The sequence below is a fragment of the Anolis carolinensis genome, chromosome 2, assembly GCF_035594765.1.
Source record: "Anolis carolinensis isolate JA03-04 chromosome 2, rAnoCar3.1.pri, whole genome shotgun sequence".
In the NCBI taxonomy this organism is placed as follows: Eukaryota; Metazoa; Chordata; class Lepidosauria; order Squamata; family Dactyloidae; genus Anolis; species Anolis carolinensis.
In genome coordinates, this window is record NC_085842.1 from 174120968 (window position 1) to 174137953 (window position 16986).

At 41.7% G+C, this 16986-nt stretch overlaps 1 protein-coding gene across 6 annotated transcripts in view; it reads right to left on the reverse strand.

The window, feature by feature from the left end:
* tns2 (tensin 2) overlaps nucleotides 1-16986 on the reverse strand; it is a 209745-nt gene that overhangs the window by 105401 nt on the left and 87358 nt on the right. The window contains exon 1 of one of the 6 annotated variants that reach the window (XM_062971128.1): nucleotides 13646-14070. The exons of the other annotated variants lie outside the window; for them this stretch is intronic. Within the exon in view, the coding sequence (XP_062827198.1) occupies nucleotides 13646-13651 (6 nt within the window). The 5' untranslated portion in view covers nucleotides 13652-14070. Of the gene's footprint in view, nucleotides 1-13645; nucleotides 14071-16986 lie in introns of those variants that run through there. 6 annotated transcript variants of the gene reach the window in all.

A 16986-nucleotide genomic window follows, 5' to 3' on the forward strand; every position in this document is an offset into this window, starting at 1 on the left:
GACAAATGCAAGATACTTCACTTCGGCAGAAAAAATGGAAATCAAAGATACAGAATGGGGGACGCCTGGTTTGACAGCAGTGTGTGTGAAAAAGACCTTGGAGTCCTTGTGGACAACAAGTTAAACATGAGCCAACAATGTGATGCGGCAGCTAAAAAAGCCAATGGGATTCTGGCCTGCATCAATAGGGGAATAGCGTCTAGATCCAGGGAAGTCATGCTCCCCCTCTATTCTGCCTTGGTCAGACCACACCTGGAATACTGTGTCCAATTTTGGGCACCACAGTTGAAGGGAGATGTTGACAAGCTGGAAAGCGTCCAGAGGAGGGCGACTAAAATGATTAAGGGTCTGGAGAACAAGCCCTATGAGGAGCGGCTTAAAGAGCTGGGCATGTTTAGCCTGCAGAAGAGAAGGCTGAGAGGAGACATGATAGCCATGTACAAATACATGAAGGGAAGTCATAGGGAGGAGGGAGCAAGCTTGTTTTCTGCTGCCCTGCAGACTAGGACACGGAACAATGGCTTCAAACTACAGGAAAGGAGATTCCACCTGAACATCAGGAAGAACTTCCTCACTGTGAGAGCTGTTCGACAGTGGAACTCTCTCCCCGGGGCCGTGGTGGAGGCTCCTTCTTTGGAGGCTTTTAAGCAGAGGCTGGATGGCCATCTGTCGGGGGTGCTTTGAATGCGATTTCCTGCTTCTTAGCAGGGGGTTGGACTGGATGGCCCATGTGGTCTCTTCCAACTCTACTATTCTATGATTCTATGGTTACAGTGAGCACATCCCAGTGTTCCTTTCTCTCTCTATTTGCATGACCCCGCCCACTGTCTCTCCCTTAACTCTTTCGTACACTTTCATATGGTACGCAGCAAACAGAAGAATTGATCAGCAGCTGAACATACTGGAGAGATTTGGGGAGAATTTATAGGCGGTGTAGGGACTGGGCTGTATAGTTCACCTGCAATCTAAGAGCCCTCTGAACCCCACCAACGATGGACCTGGAACTCATTTGGCCCACGGGCCCAACATGGCCAAATTAGCATACTGGCAGGGTTTGGGGTGATTGACCTTGACATCCAAGAGTTATAGTTCACTCGTATTCAGAGAATACTGAAGCCATCTGATGACGGATCCAGACCAAACTTGGCACACAATTCAACATGGCCAACTGGGAATACTGGTGGACTTTATGATTGAGCTTTATCTCTGGGAGTTATAGCTCACCGGTATTCCATGAGTCCTGTGAACCCCACCAATTGGCCATCTGTCGGGGGTGCTTTGAATGAGATTTTCCTGCTTCTTGCAGGGGGTTGGACTGGATGGCCCGTGAGGTCTCTTCCAACTCTACTATTCTATGATTCTATGATTCCAATTGCGGATCTGGACCAAACTTGGCACACAGATCTAACACTGCCAACTTGGGGTGATTGATCTTGGCATCAGAGAGTTATAGTTCACTTGTATTCAGAGAACACTGAACCCAGCAAGTGACGGATCTGGACCAAACATGGCTCACAGACCCAACCTGGCCAACTGTGGATACTGGCAGAGTTTGGGGAGGATTGACCCAAGGTTTTTGGGAATTACAGTTCACCCACATCCTTATGCATTTTCTAATGAGAAGCATTAATTAAAAAAAACAAAAAAAACAGGAACGACTCAGTTTTTTCTAAGACATAATGTAACATATGACCAAACGGAGAATACCTAACATCCAAAAACAAACAAGGCCCTTTTCAAATAACCCGGGCATTGCCGGGGACCCAAGCTTTTATAATAAAATAATATTAACAAAAATAATAAATTATAAATTCAATAGCCTAAATACACCAAAGTCACCAGGTGCCACCTGGTCTTAAAAGCTAAGTCGGGTCAGCCCATTAGTATTCAGGATATGACCTCTTTCCTCTGATCCTCAGTGCAAGGAAGAGGAATCTCAGAGTGATAGCACTGTATTGAAAAATATGCAGAAAAAGAGAAGGAGGTGTTGTGAAGTCACAAGGTGAAGGAATAGAGAAGAAAGGGGAGAAAGTACAGTAGGAGATACAGGGAAGAGCAGCACTGTGAACTCTTGGTATCCATTGGGGCTTAGTTCCAGGACACTTATGGATACTAAAATCCGTGGATACTCAAGTCTCATTATATACAATGTCATAGTAAAATGGTGTTCCTTATATAAAATGGCAATCAATAAACAGACAGACACTTCAAAATAATCCAATGACAATATACTGAGTTTTCCGCCACAGCAAAAACCAAACAGCAATGACATCGGAGGGAATCCCTGGACAACCAAAAAGTGGATCCTAACCAGAAAGTTTCTAGACCAATCAGGAGACTGTGCAGGAGTCTTGAATAGCTGTCAAATGAAATAAATATGCTCTGTCTTTGCAATTGCGGTATACCGGTTCTTTAGGATATTTTCTCCACTGACATCCTCTGGCCATTGAGAATAAACTTCTGATTTTGCCTTCGACCCATCTGGAAAGCGTTATCATTTAATACAACTCTGGTGAGGCTTATTGGATTTATTTGTGTAAATTCTTTTAATCCAACATCCAGAGTATGGGGAAAAAGACATACATAGTGGCACCTTTAACTGCACCTTGAGCTATGAATTTGTTTTCAGTACTAGAAATGCACTTACACTGGGACAAGCAGAATCATATTAGTGTAAATGACTGTCCTTGTTTCCTCATTCGTTTTTCTGTTGGTCTTACTTAACCACTGGAATCAAGAAAGAAACATTTGACAATGCACTCTCTTCATTTAATTACCTAACATTTCACAGATGGAAACTGGGTCCCATTTAGCCAAGGAATATGAGAGCGGAGGTAATGCCAAGGAGGAAATGGGAGAAGGGATGAAACCTTCTCTTCCCAGTAGGCTGAAGCAAAAGCAAAATTCTAAAACCTCTCCTAGCTTGCCTAATTTTATAAATCACTTCTAGAATAAAATACAGAGAAAAGAGAAACTGGGATATAGTGGTGGCCAACATGGCCATACCACTAACCATGGAAAGTAGCATTCACTCAATATCTGCTTTGGGAACCTCACATTGCTGAAACACTTTTAAGCATATTTTGTGTTGCTTTTATGACTGTAAACCGCCCTGAGTCCCATCCGGGAGATAGGGCGGTATATAAATAAAGTTTTATTATTATTATTATTATTATTATTATTATTATTATTATTATTATTATTTTAATACCAAATGGACTAGGAACATGAAGGACAAGGGGAAATGACTGATTTTATTTACCTTTCTGTACTATTAGAGTCTAGCGAGTTGAATTCTATTTGCAGAATAATATTCTGCATTGTAGCACTATTTCATCAGATTGATGGCATACAATATATGGACAAAAGCTTGGAAAACTATAGCCAGTTTGCTTACTTTTAAACCTTCAAAGAATAATTGGAAGGAACAGCTAACACCTCCTAACAAAGGATTCCCCCAGGCAGGAAGCAGCCAGGCTTTGAAGCTGCAAGGCGATTCAATGCTAATCATGGTGGCCAGCTGCAACATTCACACTGCTCAAACAGACAAGAACTCATTCTCCCACCCTGGGTATTCCACAGATATTTCAACCCCGCTGGCCTAGTTTCCAACAGACCTTACAACCTCTGAAGATGCTTGTCATAGATGTGGGTGAAACATCAGGAGAGAATGCTTCTACAACAGGGCCATACAGCCCAGAAAACTCACAGCAACCCAAATACAAACTATGAAGACCTGTAGCTAATTACAGTATTAAAAATCAGAAAATCTGTTGGAGATTGGGATTCATGTAAGACAGGCCTGCATAACTTGTGGCCCTCCAGGTGTTTTGGACTTCAGCTCCCAGAATTCCTGACTATTAGACAAGCTGGCAAAATGCTTTTGGAGTTGGAGTCCCAAACACCAGTTTTTGCAAACCTGATATAAGCATTACGGTAGTTTGTTGTTGGTGGTGCCTTCCAACATATTGCGACCCTAAGGTTAGCCTATTTCTTGGTATGTTTGCTTTTCTTCTGATTTGAATATCATTTTTCCAAAATCACACATTGGGGTACCATAGCTGTACAGGGTTTCAAACTATGGTCTTGGAGTCCTAATCCAATATTCATCCTATTATAGCATTAGTAACATGGATCATATTAAAGGGGGTGAAATGAAATAACAATTTTCTCCCAACATTTGATGCCGCTTTTGATAAGCAAATATATTCCGTGACAATCCCAATCCTTTAGCTGATAGGTTTAAAAAATAGCCTTTCCTAGCAGGCTCCCTCTCCCTACCCCCTTTCTGGATTCTGGAGGGCACGAAGCTTGGATTACCCAGAAACGGAACAGCTGTCCTGCCGGAAACAGAGCCGCATTCCAGTCATGCAGGAAAAAAAGAGACCAGAGGGAGTAAGGAATGTTGCTGCATATTATCAACTGAGCCTCTCTCCCTCCACTCCTACACATCTCCATCCTATGGAGGGGATGAAATTGGGGGGGGGGGGGGGGTGACAACATTATGGACTGCCAGATGCCTATGCAATTTCAGAAAGGGATACACGAATGCAACAAAGGCCTAGCAAACCCCCTAAAAAAACCATCACGTTCTTCTCTTGCCATGAATCCTAACCAGTTACTAAGTTTTCCTTAGCGCTAACAGTGCCTGTAGCCACAATAAATGGAGCTTGGAAATACTGAGAGACTATTACAATGATGGGCAACCTTTTGCACTTGGTGTGTCAAAATTCACTAAAAAACCTAGCATGACTTAGGTGGTGTGTCACTTTGAGAGAAAAAAACCCCATAATTTTTCAATATATATAGTTTTAAATCACAAAAATATATAATTGTAATATATAACTGTATTTAATAAATCAAAAACTATTTACTACCATTATTTCCATGTACAACAACCTATGGTACCTCTTGCAGTTTCCATGCTGATTTCTCTCTATTGTAGTTTCAATGTAGTCATGAGCAATGAATAATATAATAATAATATAATAGTAATAATATAATAATATACTACATTAATAATAGAATGAATATATACAGTAGAGCAGGGGTCCTCAAACTTTTTAAGCCGAGGGCCAGTCTACAATCCTTCTGACTGTTGAGGGGCCGGATTATCATTTGAAAAAAAATACAAATTCCGATGCACACTGCATATGTCTTATTTGTAGTGCAAAAACAACAACAACAACAACAACAAGAACGATGAAAGAACAATACAATATTTAAAAATAAAAACAATTTTAACCAACATACATTTATCAGGATTTCAATGGGAGGTGTGGTCCTGCTTCTGGCCAATAAGATAGTCAAGTTAATTAGGGTTGTTGTTGTTGTTGTTGTTGTTGTTGTTGTTGTTGTTGTTATGTGCCTTCAAGTCATTTTAGACTTTGGGTGAGCCTAAGTCTAAAATTTATTTATTATTTATTTACTGCATTTATTTACTACATTTGTATCCCACCCTTCTCACCCCAAAGGGGACTCAGAGTGGCTTACAAATTATATGTACATACAATATATTATATTATTAGCATAGCACAATATTAGCATTATATATTACTATATTGAACTATACCACTATACTGTAATATTATTAGTAATATTATATGTAATATAGAATATATAATCAATATTATTATATTGTATTATTATTAGTGTTATATTGTATTACATTTACCTGGCGGGGGCCAGGTAAATGACCTCGGAGGGCCGCATCCGGCCCCCGGGCCTTAGTTTGGGGACCCCTGCAGTAGAGTCTCACTTATCCAACATAAACGGGCCGGCAGAACGTTGGATAAGCGAATATGTTGGATAAGAAGGAGAGATTAAGGAGAAGCCTATTAAACATCAAATTAGGTTATAATTTTACAAATTAAGCACCAAAACATCATGTTATACAACAAATTTGACAGAAAAAGTAGTTCAATATGCAGTAATGCTATGTAGTAATTACTGTATTTACGAATTTAGCACCAAAATATCACGATATATTGAAAACATTGACTACAAAAATGCGTTGGATAATCCAGAACGTTGGATAAGTGAGTGTTGGATAAGTGAGACTCTACTGTATGTGTGTATATATATGTGTGTGTGTGTGTGTGTGTGTGTGTGTGTGTGTGTGTATATATATATATATATATATATATATATGTAATGTGCATAATTCCCATGAAGTAAACAACAAAATCACTGGACCAAATCACACCAAATTTGGCCACAAAAGGCATTAGTCATCCAATCAATCTGCAGGCAGCAGCATGTCAGCAAAAATGGCTAGGCATGTCAGTCCTGACACACGTGTCATAGGTTGGCCATCACTGGACTATTAACTTGGTGGCACAGCAGGTTAAACCACTGATCTGCTGAACTTGTTGATTGAAAGGTCGGTGGTTCTTTAGAGCAGTGGTTCTCAACCTGGTGTCCCCAGATGTTTTTGGCCTTCAACTCCCAGAAATTCTAACAGTTGGTAAACTGGCTGGGATTTCTGGGAGCCAAAAACATCTGGGGACTCCAGGTTGAGAACCACTGCTTTAGAGCTCTGTTCTGGACCTCTATGGTATTTTGCAGTGAGGACATACATTTCTACATGGAAAGTGGTCCTGACAAGTGTTTGCTTGGTGTGCTTTGCTCTTAGCACATTTCTTCCTTTTGTTCTCTGTTCATGTGTCTACAAAATCCACAGCACTTTTGGTTACAGCTTACCTTCAGATAGAGCATTTGAGGGTCAGGGCTTCCCAAGTGTGGAGAAAACCCTTCATATGAGTTTGAAGTTCTTGGAACATTGGGGGGATGGGGATAGTAATTGTCAGGGCTCATCCATGCCCTGACACAAGTATGCACACATACTCACCACAAAGAACATGTAATGAAAAGGGAATGTCAAACTAGATGCGTTTGCTCAGAAAATTTGTTTGGCATGGAAAGAAACATTTAGCCTCATGAAACCCACCTCAAGCTAGAGATCATATGTGTCACAAACCCATGCCCTCCAGCAATTTACATTGAAAACAGGAACACATGTGGCCAAGTAGTAACACAGCAAAACATATGAATGAGAAAGAACACAGAAATTAGGAACAATGGCAGAAGTTTGGTTTTGTCTGAATTTCCTGGGAAGGGCAAAATTCTGCCCCACACCTGTCTGTCCCCTTGTTAGTTAATGGGATACAAACAATTTTTGTGCTTCAACTCTATTTGCCTGAACTGAAGTAAGCTGAGGACAATGGGGAAAAGTGGGGAGGAAAGAAATTATGACATTTTAAAGGCAGCTGATTAATTGGGACTGTTTCTGCCAAACCAGGGCAGTTGACATGTAGTCTATTTGTGGTTGCAAAACAAAATGTGAAAGTCAGAAGGAGAAGCCGTTGATCATAAGGCAAAAATGTTTATTCCGGTTGCTTAAACGGCAAATAGAGAAAGGAGTAGAGTGTGCTCAGTAGTATACTTTTCCCATGAGACATAAGAGAGAACAGGAAACCATGTGCTGCCCTAAAATGAAATCCAGCGAAGGAGGCTTCCTGGGACATGTAGTCCTTTGCTGGCGAGGGAAGGAAGGAGAGACTGAGAGATGCTCTGTTTGAAAGCGTGTGTACCTAAGTCCTACTGAATGGCCCATTCACACCAAGGCCCAGCCGTTGCAGCCCTCACTATTAATAGCCATGAATTGCCTGCTTTGTTGCTCAGTTTCTTACTGCAAAAACAAGTTATCTGCTTAAAAGGGCAAGAAGCAGGAGCCACGGACCAAGTGAGGAGCCAGAAGGGCGGAAAGGGAGGAGGCAGGGCAGCAGCCCAGAAAGAAGGAACTTTTGAAGTTCAGGGGCATGAGGAAGGCCCGCTTTCCAGATATGCCCTTGCCTCTCTCCTTTTCTCCAAGCAGAGGAACACATGTAATTCATCTCATTGAACAAAGGAGTATTTGGTCTATGTCAAAATTAATAGTCACAAGCTCTCACGTTGGTACCTTGTCCCCAGTGGTGCAGTGGGTTAATTTCCTTGTGCCAGCAGGACTGCTGACATGAAGGTTGGGTTGCTGACCTGAAAGTTGTTGGTTCGAATCCAGCCTGGGGAGAGTGCAGATGAGCTCCATCTATCAGCTCCATGCGGGGACATGAGAGAAGCCTCCCATAAGGATGGTAAAACATCAAAATATCTGGGCACCGCCTGGGCAACATCCTTGCAGATGGCCAATTCTCTCACACCTGAAGTGACTTGCAATTTCTCAAGTCGCCCCTGACACACACACACACACACACAAAACATTGGTACCTTTGAACACTTTTCTTCTCCTTATCCAAAGATGGTGGGCCAGATAGCATTTTCTTTGCCTTACAGAAAGTTTCAAGGTTATTTATTACCTATTAGTCTGTGATCTTAGCAGTAGCTTGTTAACATTTCTTGCTACTTACAGTGTGATGCAACAAGTTGCTATATAGTTTCTTGTGAACACTGCAAAACACCAACATTGACAGTTACCTAAGCACTCTCATCCATTTTAGTAAGCATGATTTTGTTGGATGTCTTCAAGTCATTTCCAGATCTAAAGCAAACCTTGGCAAGGGGGTTTGCCATTGCCTTCTTCTGAGGCTGAGACAGTGTGGCTTGCCCAAAAATCACCGAGTGGGTTTCCATTGCGCTGTGGGGATTCCTTGGTCTTTCAGTTCAATGCTATATCAAGCTGGTTCTGTCAAAAGGGGGTTTACTGCTGCTTTTTTCCTAAAGCTGAGGTAGTGTGATTTACCTAGGGTTCCCATATCCAAGAAGGGACATAAACCCAAGAACTCCACCACCTTAGCAAATGCCACTCCCCCCATCACCAAAGCTCCATCTCTTTAAAAGCTAGCTAGGTTTCTCTTTTCCATTTCTAGGGCAACAATAACAACACAAATAAGACTAGGTTGCTGTGAGTTTTCCGAGCTGTATGGCCATGTTCCAGAAGCATTGTCTGAGGCATCCTCAGAGGTTTTGAGGTATATTGGAAACTAAGCAAATAAGACTCATTCTGCCATTTAGTTTTAATGGTTTTAATCTACAGTTGTATGTTTTTGATTTAGATGTGTGATATATTTGTTATATATATGTAAGGCATTGAATTTTGCCATTAATTATGTTGTAAACCGCTTTGAGTGCCCCCAGGGATGAGAAAAGCGGTATAGAAATGCAGATAATAATAATAATAATAATAATAATAATAATAATAATAATAATAATAATAATGAGCACGCAAAGATACTGTGGGACTTCTGAATCCAGATTAACAAAGTTCTGGAACACAACACACCAGACATCACAGTTGTGGAAAAGAAAAAGGTTTGGATCATTGATGTTGCCATCCCAGGTGACAGTCGCATTGACGAAAAACAACAGGAAAAACTCAGCCGCTATCAGGACCTCAAGATTGAACTTCAAAGACTCTGGCAGAAACCAGTGCAGGTGGTCCTAGTGATGATGGACACACTGGGTGCCGTGCCAAAAGATCTCAGCTGGCATTTGGAAACAACAGACATTGACAAAATTACGATCTGCCAACTGCAAAAGGCCACCCGACTGGGATCTGCGCGCATCATCCAAAAATACATCACACAGTCCTAAACGCTTGGGAAGTGTTCGACTTGTGATTTTGTGATACGAAATCCAGCATATCTATCTTGTTTGCTGTGTCAGACTATGTCGTTGTGTCAATAATAATAATTTTGTGTGAATCTAAAAGCTGGGTTCCTGGGCTAACAGTAGAACCAATCCCAATAGAGAGAAATGGTTCTTTCACCCCTTTCCACAACATGTTTATCCTCTTCCCCAAGGAATTCTGTAACTCACCTGAAAGAAGCAGCCAAGGGTTCTTTCACCTTGTGTTCCCACTGCATGGAGACGAGAAGAGCTATGTCACTGTTCTCCCTGTATGCAGCTCATTTCCTCTGTCCTGCTGGCCTGGGGCACTCTGATAAAAGTCTCCGCTATTACACACACACAGGATGAACAGTGGCTGGAAGATCTCATTCCTGGCATGTTGGGTCACAAGGGAGAAAGTAACCAGGGGCACATGGAGTCTCCATGTGCAGGACTGAATCTTCCCCTCTATGCTCTAGGTCAATGGTTGTCAATCTGTGGGTCCCCAGATGTTTTGGCCTTCAACTCCCAGAAATCCTAACAGCCGGTAAACTGGCTGGGATTTCTGGGAGTTGTAGGCCAAAACACCTGGGGACCCAGAGGTTCAGAACCACTGCGCTAGGCTGAATTGTAAGGTGAGGCCTTTCCTAGGACCTGAGATTTTACAGCCTAGGTATGACCTTGTTGCATGGGCAGATCCTGCAACAAAAAAGGATGATTGGATAAGAGGCAGTTCTTGGTGATGTCATTCAGTATGATGTGAATTATCAACCACAATTGCACAGAGTATGCCATTAATGTTTTTTTCAAAAAAGAACAACAACAAATCAGGAATCTAGTTATAGACCAGTCGTTCTAAACCTGGGATCCCCAGATATTTTTGGCCTATAACTCCCAGAAATCCCAGCCAGTTTACCAACTGTTAGGATTTCTAGGAGATGGAGGCCAAAAACATCTGGGGACCCCAGGTTGAGAACCACTATTACAGTAGAGTCCCACTTATCCAAGCTAAACGGGCTGGCAGAAGCTTGGATAAGTGAATATCTTGGATAATAAGGATGGATTAAGGAAAACACTATTAAACATCAAATTAGGTTATTATTTTACAAATTAAGCACCAGAACATCATATTACACAACAAATTTGACAGAAGAAGCAGTTCAATACACAGTAATGTTATGTTGTAATTACTGTATTTATGAGTTTAGCACCAAAATATCACGATATATTGAAAACATTGACTACAAAAATGGCTTGGATAATCCAGAGGCTTGGATAAGCGAGGCTTGGATTAGTGAGATTCTACTGTATAAATATTTCCAAGGCAGCACTCTTGCCCAGAGATTCTTCCTTTAGCCATAGGATTGGGGGATTGGAGATTGGATTCTATACCAGAGTTGGAATACAGTAGAGTCTCACTTATCCAACATAAACGGGCCGGCAGAACGTTGGATAAGTGAATATGTTGGATAATAAGGAGGGATTAAGGAAAAGCCTATTAAACATCAAATTAGGTTATGATTTTACAAATTAAGGACCAAAACATCATGTTATACAACAAATTTGACAGAAAAAGCAGTTCAATACACAGTAATGCTATGTAGTAATTACTGTATTTACGAATTTAGCACCAAAATATCCCAATGTTTTGGAAACATTGACTACAAAAATGTGTTGGATAATCCAGAATGTTGGATAAGTGAGACTCTACTGTATATGTAGATGTGGTTGAACTCCCCTCACCAGTAGCTGATAGGAGTTGCAGTCCATCTGGATTAACATACATTATACAAAGTTATCTGCCCCTTTAAGATTGTACAGATGGGAAAAACTGAGTTTTCAGAATTGGAGGTGGGTTTCATGGAAACATGAGCTGAATTCAGAGCTTCATTGATATCTCTTTCACCACCACTATTATTTAACCGCCCCAGCAACTCTGAAGATTAGCCTAAGGAATTGTGACCAATCCACTAAACGTATCATGGCTGAAAGATTATTTGATTCTGAGTATTTTGGGTTATAGGCTAAATCTACTAGTATAGCATACTCCCTTCTCCTTCTCTTCTTCTCTGATCAATTTTATTTTCACTTCCTATCAAGGTATAATGTGGGCTTGTCTGTACCACACAGATATATTTCTACTACACAAATGTAACTCCATCCATACAGACATTAAAATATTCTGTGCCATACATATCATGGAATGACTCACACAACCCATCTGGGGTGTCAAACTCATTTTCATTGAGGGCCAGATCAATTATGTTTGCCCTCAAAGAACTGTTGAATACATGGACAGAGAATCCATGGATACAGAGAGCCAATTATAGTTGTTTTACATAGTTGTCAGTGCTCTTTAATTTTTAACCAATCTAGATCAATCTACCCAATCTCCAGATGTTATTGAATGATATTTTAAAGCTAGACATCATATCCACAAGGCTTTTATCTAAATTCAAATCCCACTATCCTGACTAAACAGCACAAATTGCAGTGTTATACGTAGATGTTACCATGTCATAGATCCCATCAGCCTTAGTCATGCTATCTATGAGAAATTCAGGAGTTGTAGTCCAGCATCTAGAGGGCCACATAAAATGACATGGTGGGCCAGATTTGATCTGTGGATCTTGATTTTGACACATGTGCTCCAGATGTTCTCATCAGGAGTTGCTCCACCTCTGTTTTGAAAGCTTCTCTACATCATTCCCCACCCCACATGCCCCCAACCTGGGCATGCATAGTGCCCCTATTTAGACAATATGTACAAAGTGTTGTCGAAGGATTTCATGGCTGGCATCACTGGGTTGCTGTGAGTTTCCCGGGCTGTATGACCATGTTCCAGAAGCATTATCTCCTAATGTTTCACCCACATCTATGGAAGGCATTCTCAAAGGTTGTTAGGTATACTTCACAACTTCCGAGAATGCCTGCCATAGATGTGGGTGAAACATCAGGAAAGAATGCTTCTGGAACATAGCCATACAGCCTGGGAAACTCACAGCAACCTAATATGTACAAAGTTAGTTAATGTGTTTTAAACTTTGTGCTCTTGCATGTAGTAAAGAACATACTGTAAGTATGGTTGTTTTTGGAGAAATCCAGTGCAGGTACAGTAGAGTCTCACTTATCCAAGATTCACTTATCCAAGGTTCTGGATTATCCAATGCATTTTTGTAGTCAATGTTTTCAATATATCGTGATATTTTGGTGCAAAATTTGTAAATACAGTAATTACAACATAACATTACTGCGTATCGAACTACCTTTTCTGTCAAATCTGTTGTATAACATGATGTTTTGGTGCTTAATTTGTAAAATCATAACCTAATTTGATGTTTAATAGGCTTTTCCTTAATCCCTCCTTATTATCCAAGATATTTGCTTATCCAAGGTTCTGCCGGCCCGTTGGATAAGCTTGGATAAGTGAGACTCTACTGTACATAAATTAAATAATGGTTTCAAAGTTAAACAGTCCATGCAAAGCATGGGGGGTGACACTTCCGATATTATGTACTTCAATTTCCAGAAGCCCCAGCCAGCATGGATAGCAAGGGGTTGGCATAATAGACATAGTAGAAGAGCAAAAGTTACTCTTCCTCTATATACAGACATTAAGTACTGCTCAGTTTTCACTTGTGGGAGAACAAGCACTGGACTACAATTCAGTAGGAGATTATTCAAATCCCTGCTCATCACTCAGTGGGCAAGTCATACTCTCTCTTAACCTCAAATGAAGGCAAAGGCAAACCACCTCTGAACAAATCTTGCCCAGAAAGCTGCATGATAGGATTGTTATAACTTGGAAATGACTTGAAGGCACACAACAACACCCAATGCAACATGGAAAGTAGAAAGGTTAGGATATTAATAGTTTCTCATGGCCTTTTGAGACATATGTGCAAAAGATGCACCCCAAGGTGTAGCAAGTGCCATATAAGAAATCTTATCAGAGCAGGAGAAATAAGAAAATACAGCCATAAATCAGAGCCCAAGCACGTTGCCTAGCAAAAGGCAGGTGCAGATGCCAAGCATATCTTACCAGCATCCTGAGATCTGCAAAAGGCGGGGGAAAAGATCATCGACTTGGCTGTTGGGCTGGTCCTGTGGTCATGGTCTTTGCCAGCAGGCAAGGAAGCTAACCAAAGCAGGGAACCGACCGGCGGGCAGTGTCTCTTTCGTAACCAGGGACTAGGAAGAATTGCAGCATTGACCGCCCTCCCTCTGGGCTCTCCCAGAACAATATGTTTACTCACTGACTCAATCACCCGGCTACGCAATGAGTGCCCGCTATTGTGTACCACTTGAGATGGCTTTCTCCTGGCTACCCAGCCTCCCCGTCATACAGATGGATATATTTACACTGTGATCATCCACAGAAGTTGAAGGTTGACACCAGAGAAATAGGCCAAATACATTGTGGACATGACGAAGATAACCTGTGCTTCTCTATTCCGCTTTTTGATTACAGTATTTCATTTCCAAGAATCCGAAATGTATGCTTTGAAGGGAGGAAAAGGGTATGCTAGCAAGAACAAGGCAGAGAATATTATTATTATTATTATTATTCTAATAATAATAATAATAATAATAATAATAATAATAATGCAGACTGTGCAAGGAAACCAACGAAACCATTGATCATCTTCTCAGCTGCTGTAAGAAAATCGCACAGACAGACTACAAACAGAGGCACAACTATGTGGCCCAAATGATTCACTGGAACTTATGCCTCAAGTACCACTTCCCAGCAGCAAAGAACTGGTGGGATCACAAACCTGCAAAAGTATTGGAAAATGAGCACGCAAAGATACTGTGGGACTTCCGAATCCAGACTGACAAAGTTCTGGAACACAACACACCAGACATCACAGTTGTGGAAAAGAAAAAGGTTTGGATCATTGATGTCGCCATCCCAGGTGACATCAATTGATGAAAAACAACAGGAAAAACTCAGCCGCTATCAGGACCTCAAGATTGAACTTCAAAGACTCTGGCAGAAACCAGTGCAGGTGGTTGGGCACATTGGGTGCTGTGCCAAAAGATCTCAGCCGGCATTTGGAAACAATAGACATTGACAAAATTACGATCTGCCAACTGCAGAAGGCCACCCTCCTGGGATCTGCACGCATCATCCGAAAATACATCACACAGTCCTAGACACTTGCGAAGTGTTCGACTTGTGATTTTGTGATATGAAAATAATAATAATAATAATAGTAATGCTCACCTAACGGCACTCCATGCAGTCATGCCGGCCACATGACCTTGGAGGTGTCTATGGACAACGCCGGCTTTTCAGCATAGAAATGGAGATGAGCACCAACCCTCAGAATTAGACATGACTGGACTTAACGTCAGGGGAAACCTTTACCTTTACCTTATTCACCTAAAATCATCTAACTCTGTATAGTCCGGTACATTTAAGGATGTTGGTTGGATAAGAGAAGCCACGAATCATAGCAAACCCTAGAATTAATTTGAAATTCTTACATCATTAACATACAATCAGGAAACACATCTTGTGGAGGACCACAGTTTCTTAGATACCACTCAGTGGACCATCCTGGATCAATGCGCAGGGGATAGCCCTGACAGGGACAGTGCATCACCACAGTCACACTTATGTAATCATGCAAATGCTCCATCCCCAATCATAGACCAGGAGCAACAGGAACATCCTTGGGAGAGTAATGGGCTCTCGGATGTATCTCAATGGATTGTCATTGATGAATGCACTGGGGATGTTGAGGAGGAGGACAACACTTTACACCTACATGATTCACTTCAACAGGAACACTCTTCAGGGGACATACACACTGTCTTGCACAAAAGGGACCCTGTCAATCCTCAAAGGAAACAGGTCTTGGTAGTAGGTGACTCCCTCCTTAGAGGAACGGAAGCCATCATTTCCAGACCGGATGGGATGGCTCGAGAAACATGCTGCCTCCCGGGGGCAAAAATACACCATATCACTCAGAGGCTCAGCAGGCTCCTAAAGCCCCATCACCCTCCCCACCTTATGTTGATTCATGTAGGTACCAATGACACCGCTAGGCATACTTTTCAAAAGATCACAAATGATTTTCGAGCTCTGGGAACAAAGCTAAAACTGTATAATGTACATGTGATCTTTTCATCCCTCCTCCCCGTTGTAGGACATGGCTCTACAAGGGCCGGAAAAATAGTACAGGTCAATAACTGGCTCAGAAAATGGTGTCAAGAGGAGCATTTTGGCTTCCTTGACCATGGTCTACTCTTCCAAGAGGATGGACTACTGGCAAGCGATGGGGTGCATCTCACACAAGTAGGAAAACATCTTTTTGCACACAGACTCACAAACCTCATCAGGCGCACTTTAAACTAAATCCACTGGGGGAGGGGAACAACAGCCTGGCGAACACTATATTACCCACGACCACAGGGAACCGCCGTAAGGCTAAACGGAGGGCTGCACAAACACAGCAAGGACCAAGTACAGAGAGCACAATAATCCCAAATAAACAGTTCGAGGGGAGGTCACAGGGGCTTACATGTCTTTACACTAATGCTCAGAGCATGGGAAATAAGCAAGACGAACTCCAACTCCTAGCACAGCACCACACATACGATGTCATAGGCATCACTGAAACCTGGTGGGATGACTCCCATCACTGGAATTTAACCATTGAGGGCTATAACCTCTTTCACATAAATAGAACAAAGGGGAGAGGAGGGGGAGTAGCTTTATATGTCAAAAACAGTTACGTTGCAGAAGAAATGCAAGACTGTAATCCGGGAAACCAGCTTGAAAGCATCTGGATAAGAATCAAGGGAACCGGGACTCAAAAAGATCTTGTCGTGGGTGTCTACTACAGACCTCCGAGTCAGGATGAAGGACTTGATGAAGCCTTCTGTCAACAGCTGACCAAACAGGCACAAAGAAGAGATATAGTAGTCATGGGCGATTTCAATTATCCCGATATCTGCTGGAAAACAAACTCAGCCAAGAGTACAAAGTCCAACAAATTCCTCACTTGCCTTGCAGATAATTTTATGGTCCAGAAGGTAGAAGAGGCAACAAGGGGATCAGCAACTCTTGATCTAATCTTAACAAATGTGGAAGACCTGATCAATACAGTTGAAGTGGTTGGATCCTTAGGGGCAAGTGACCATGTGCTCCTGCAGTTTGCAATACAAAGGAATGCTGAAACTAAGACAAGTCAAACACGCATTCTGGACTTTAAGAGAGCTGACTTCCAAAAAATGAAGGAATTACTGAGCGGCATTCCATGGACGCCGATATTAAAAAACAAGGGAGTTAAGGATGGATGGGAGTTTTTCAAAAGTGAAATACTCAAGGCGCAAATGCAAACAGTGCCAACAAAGAAGAAAAATAAGACA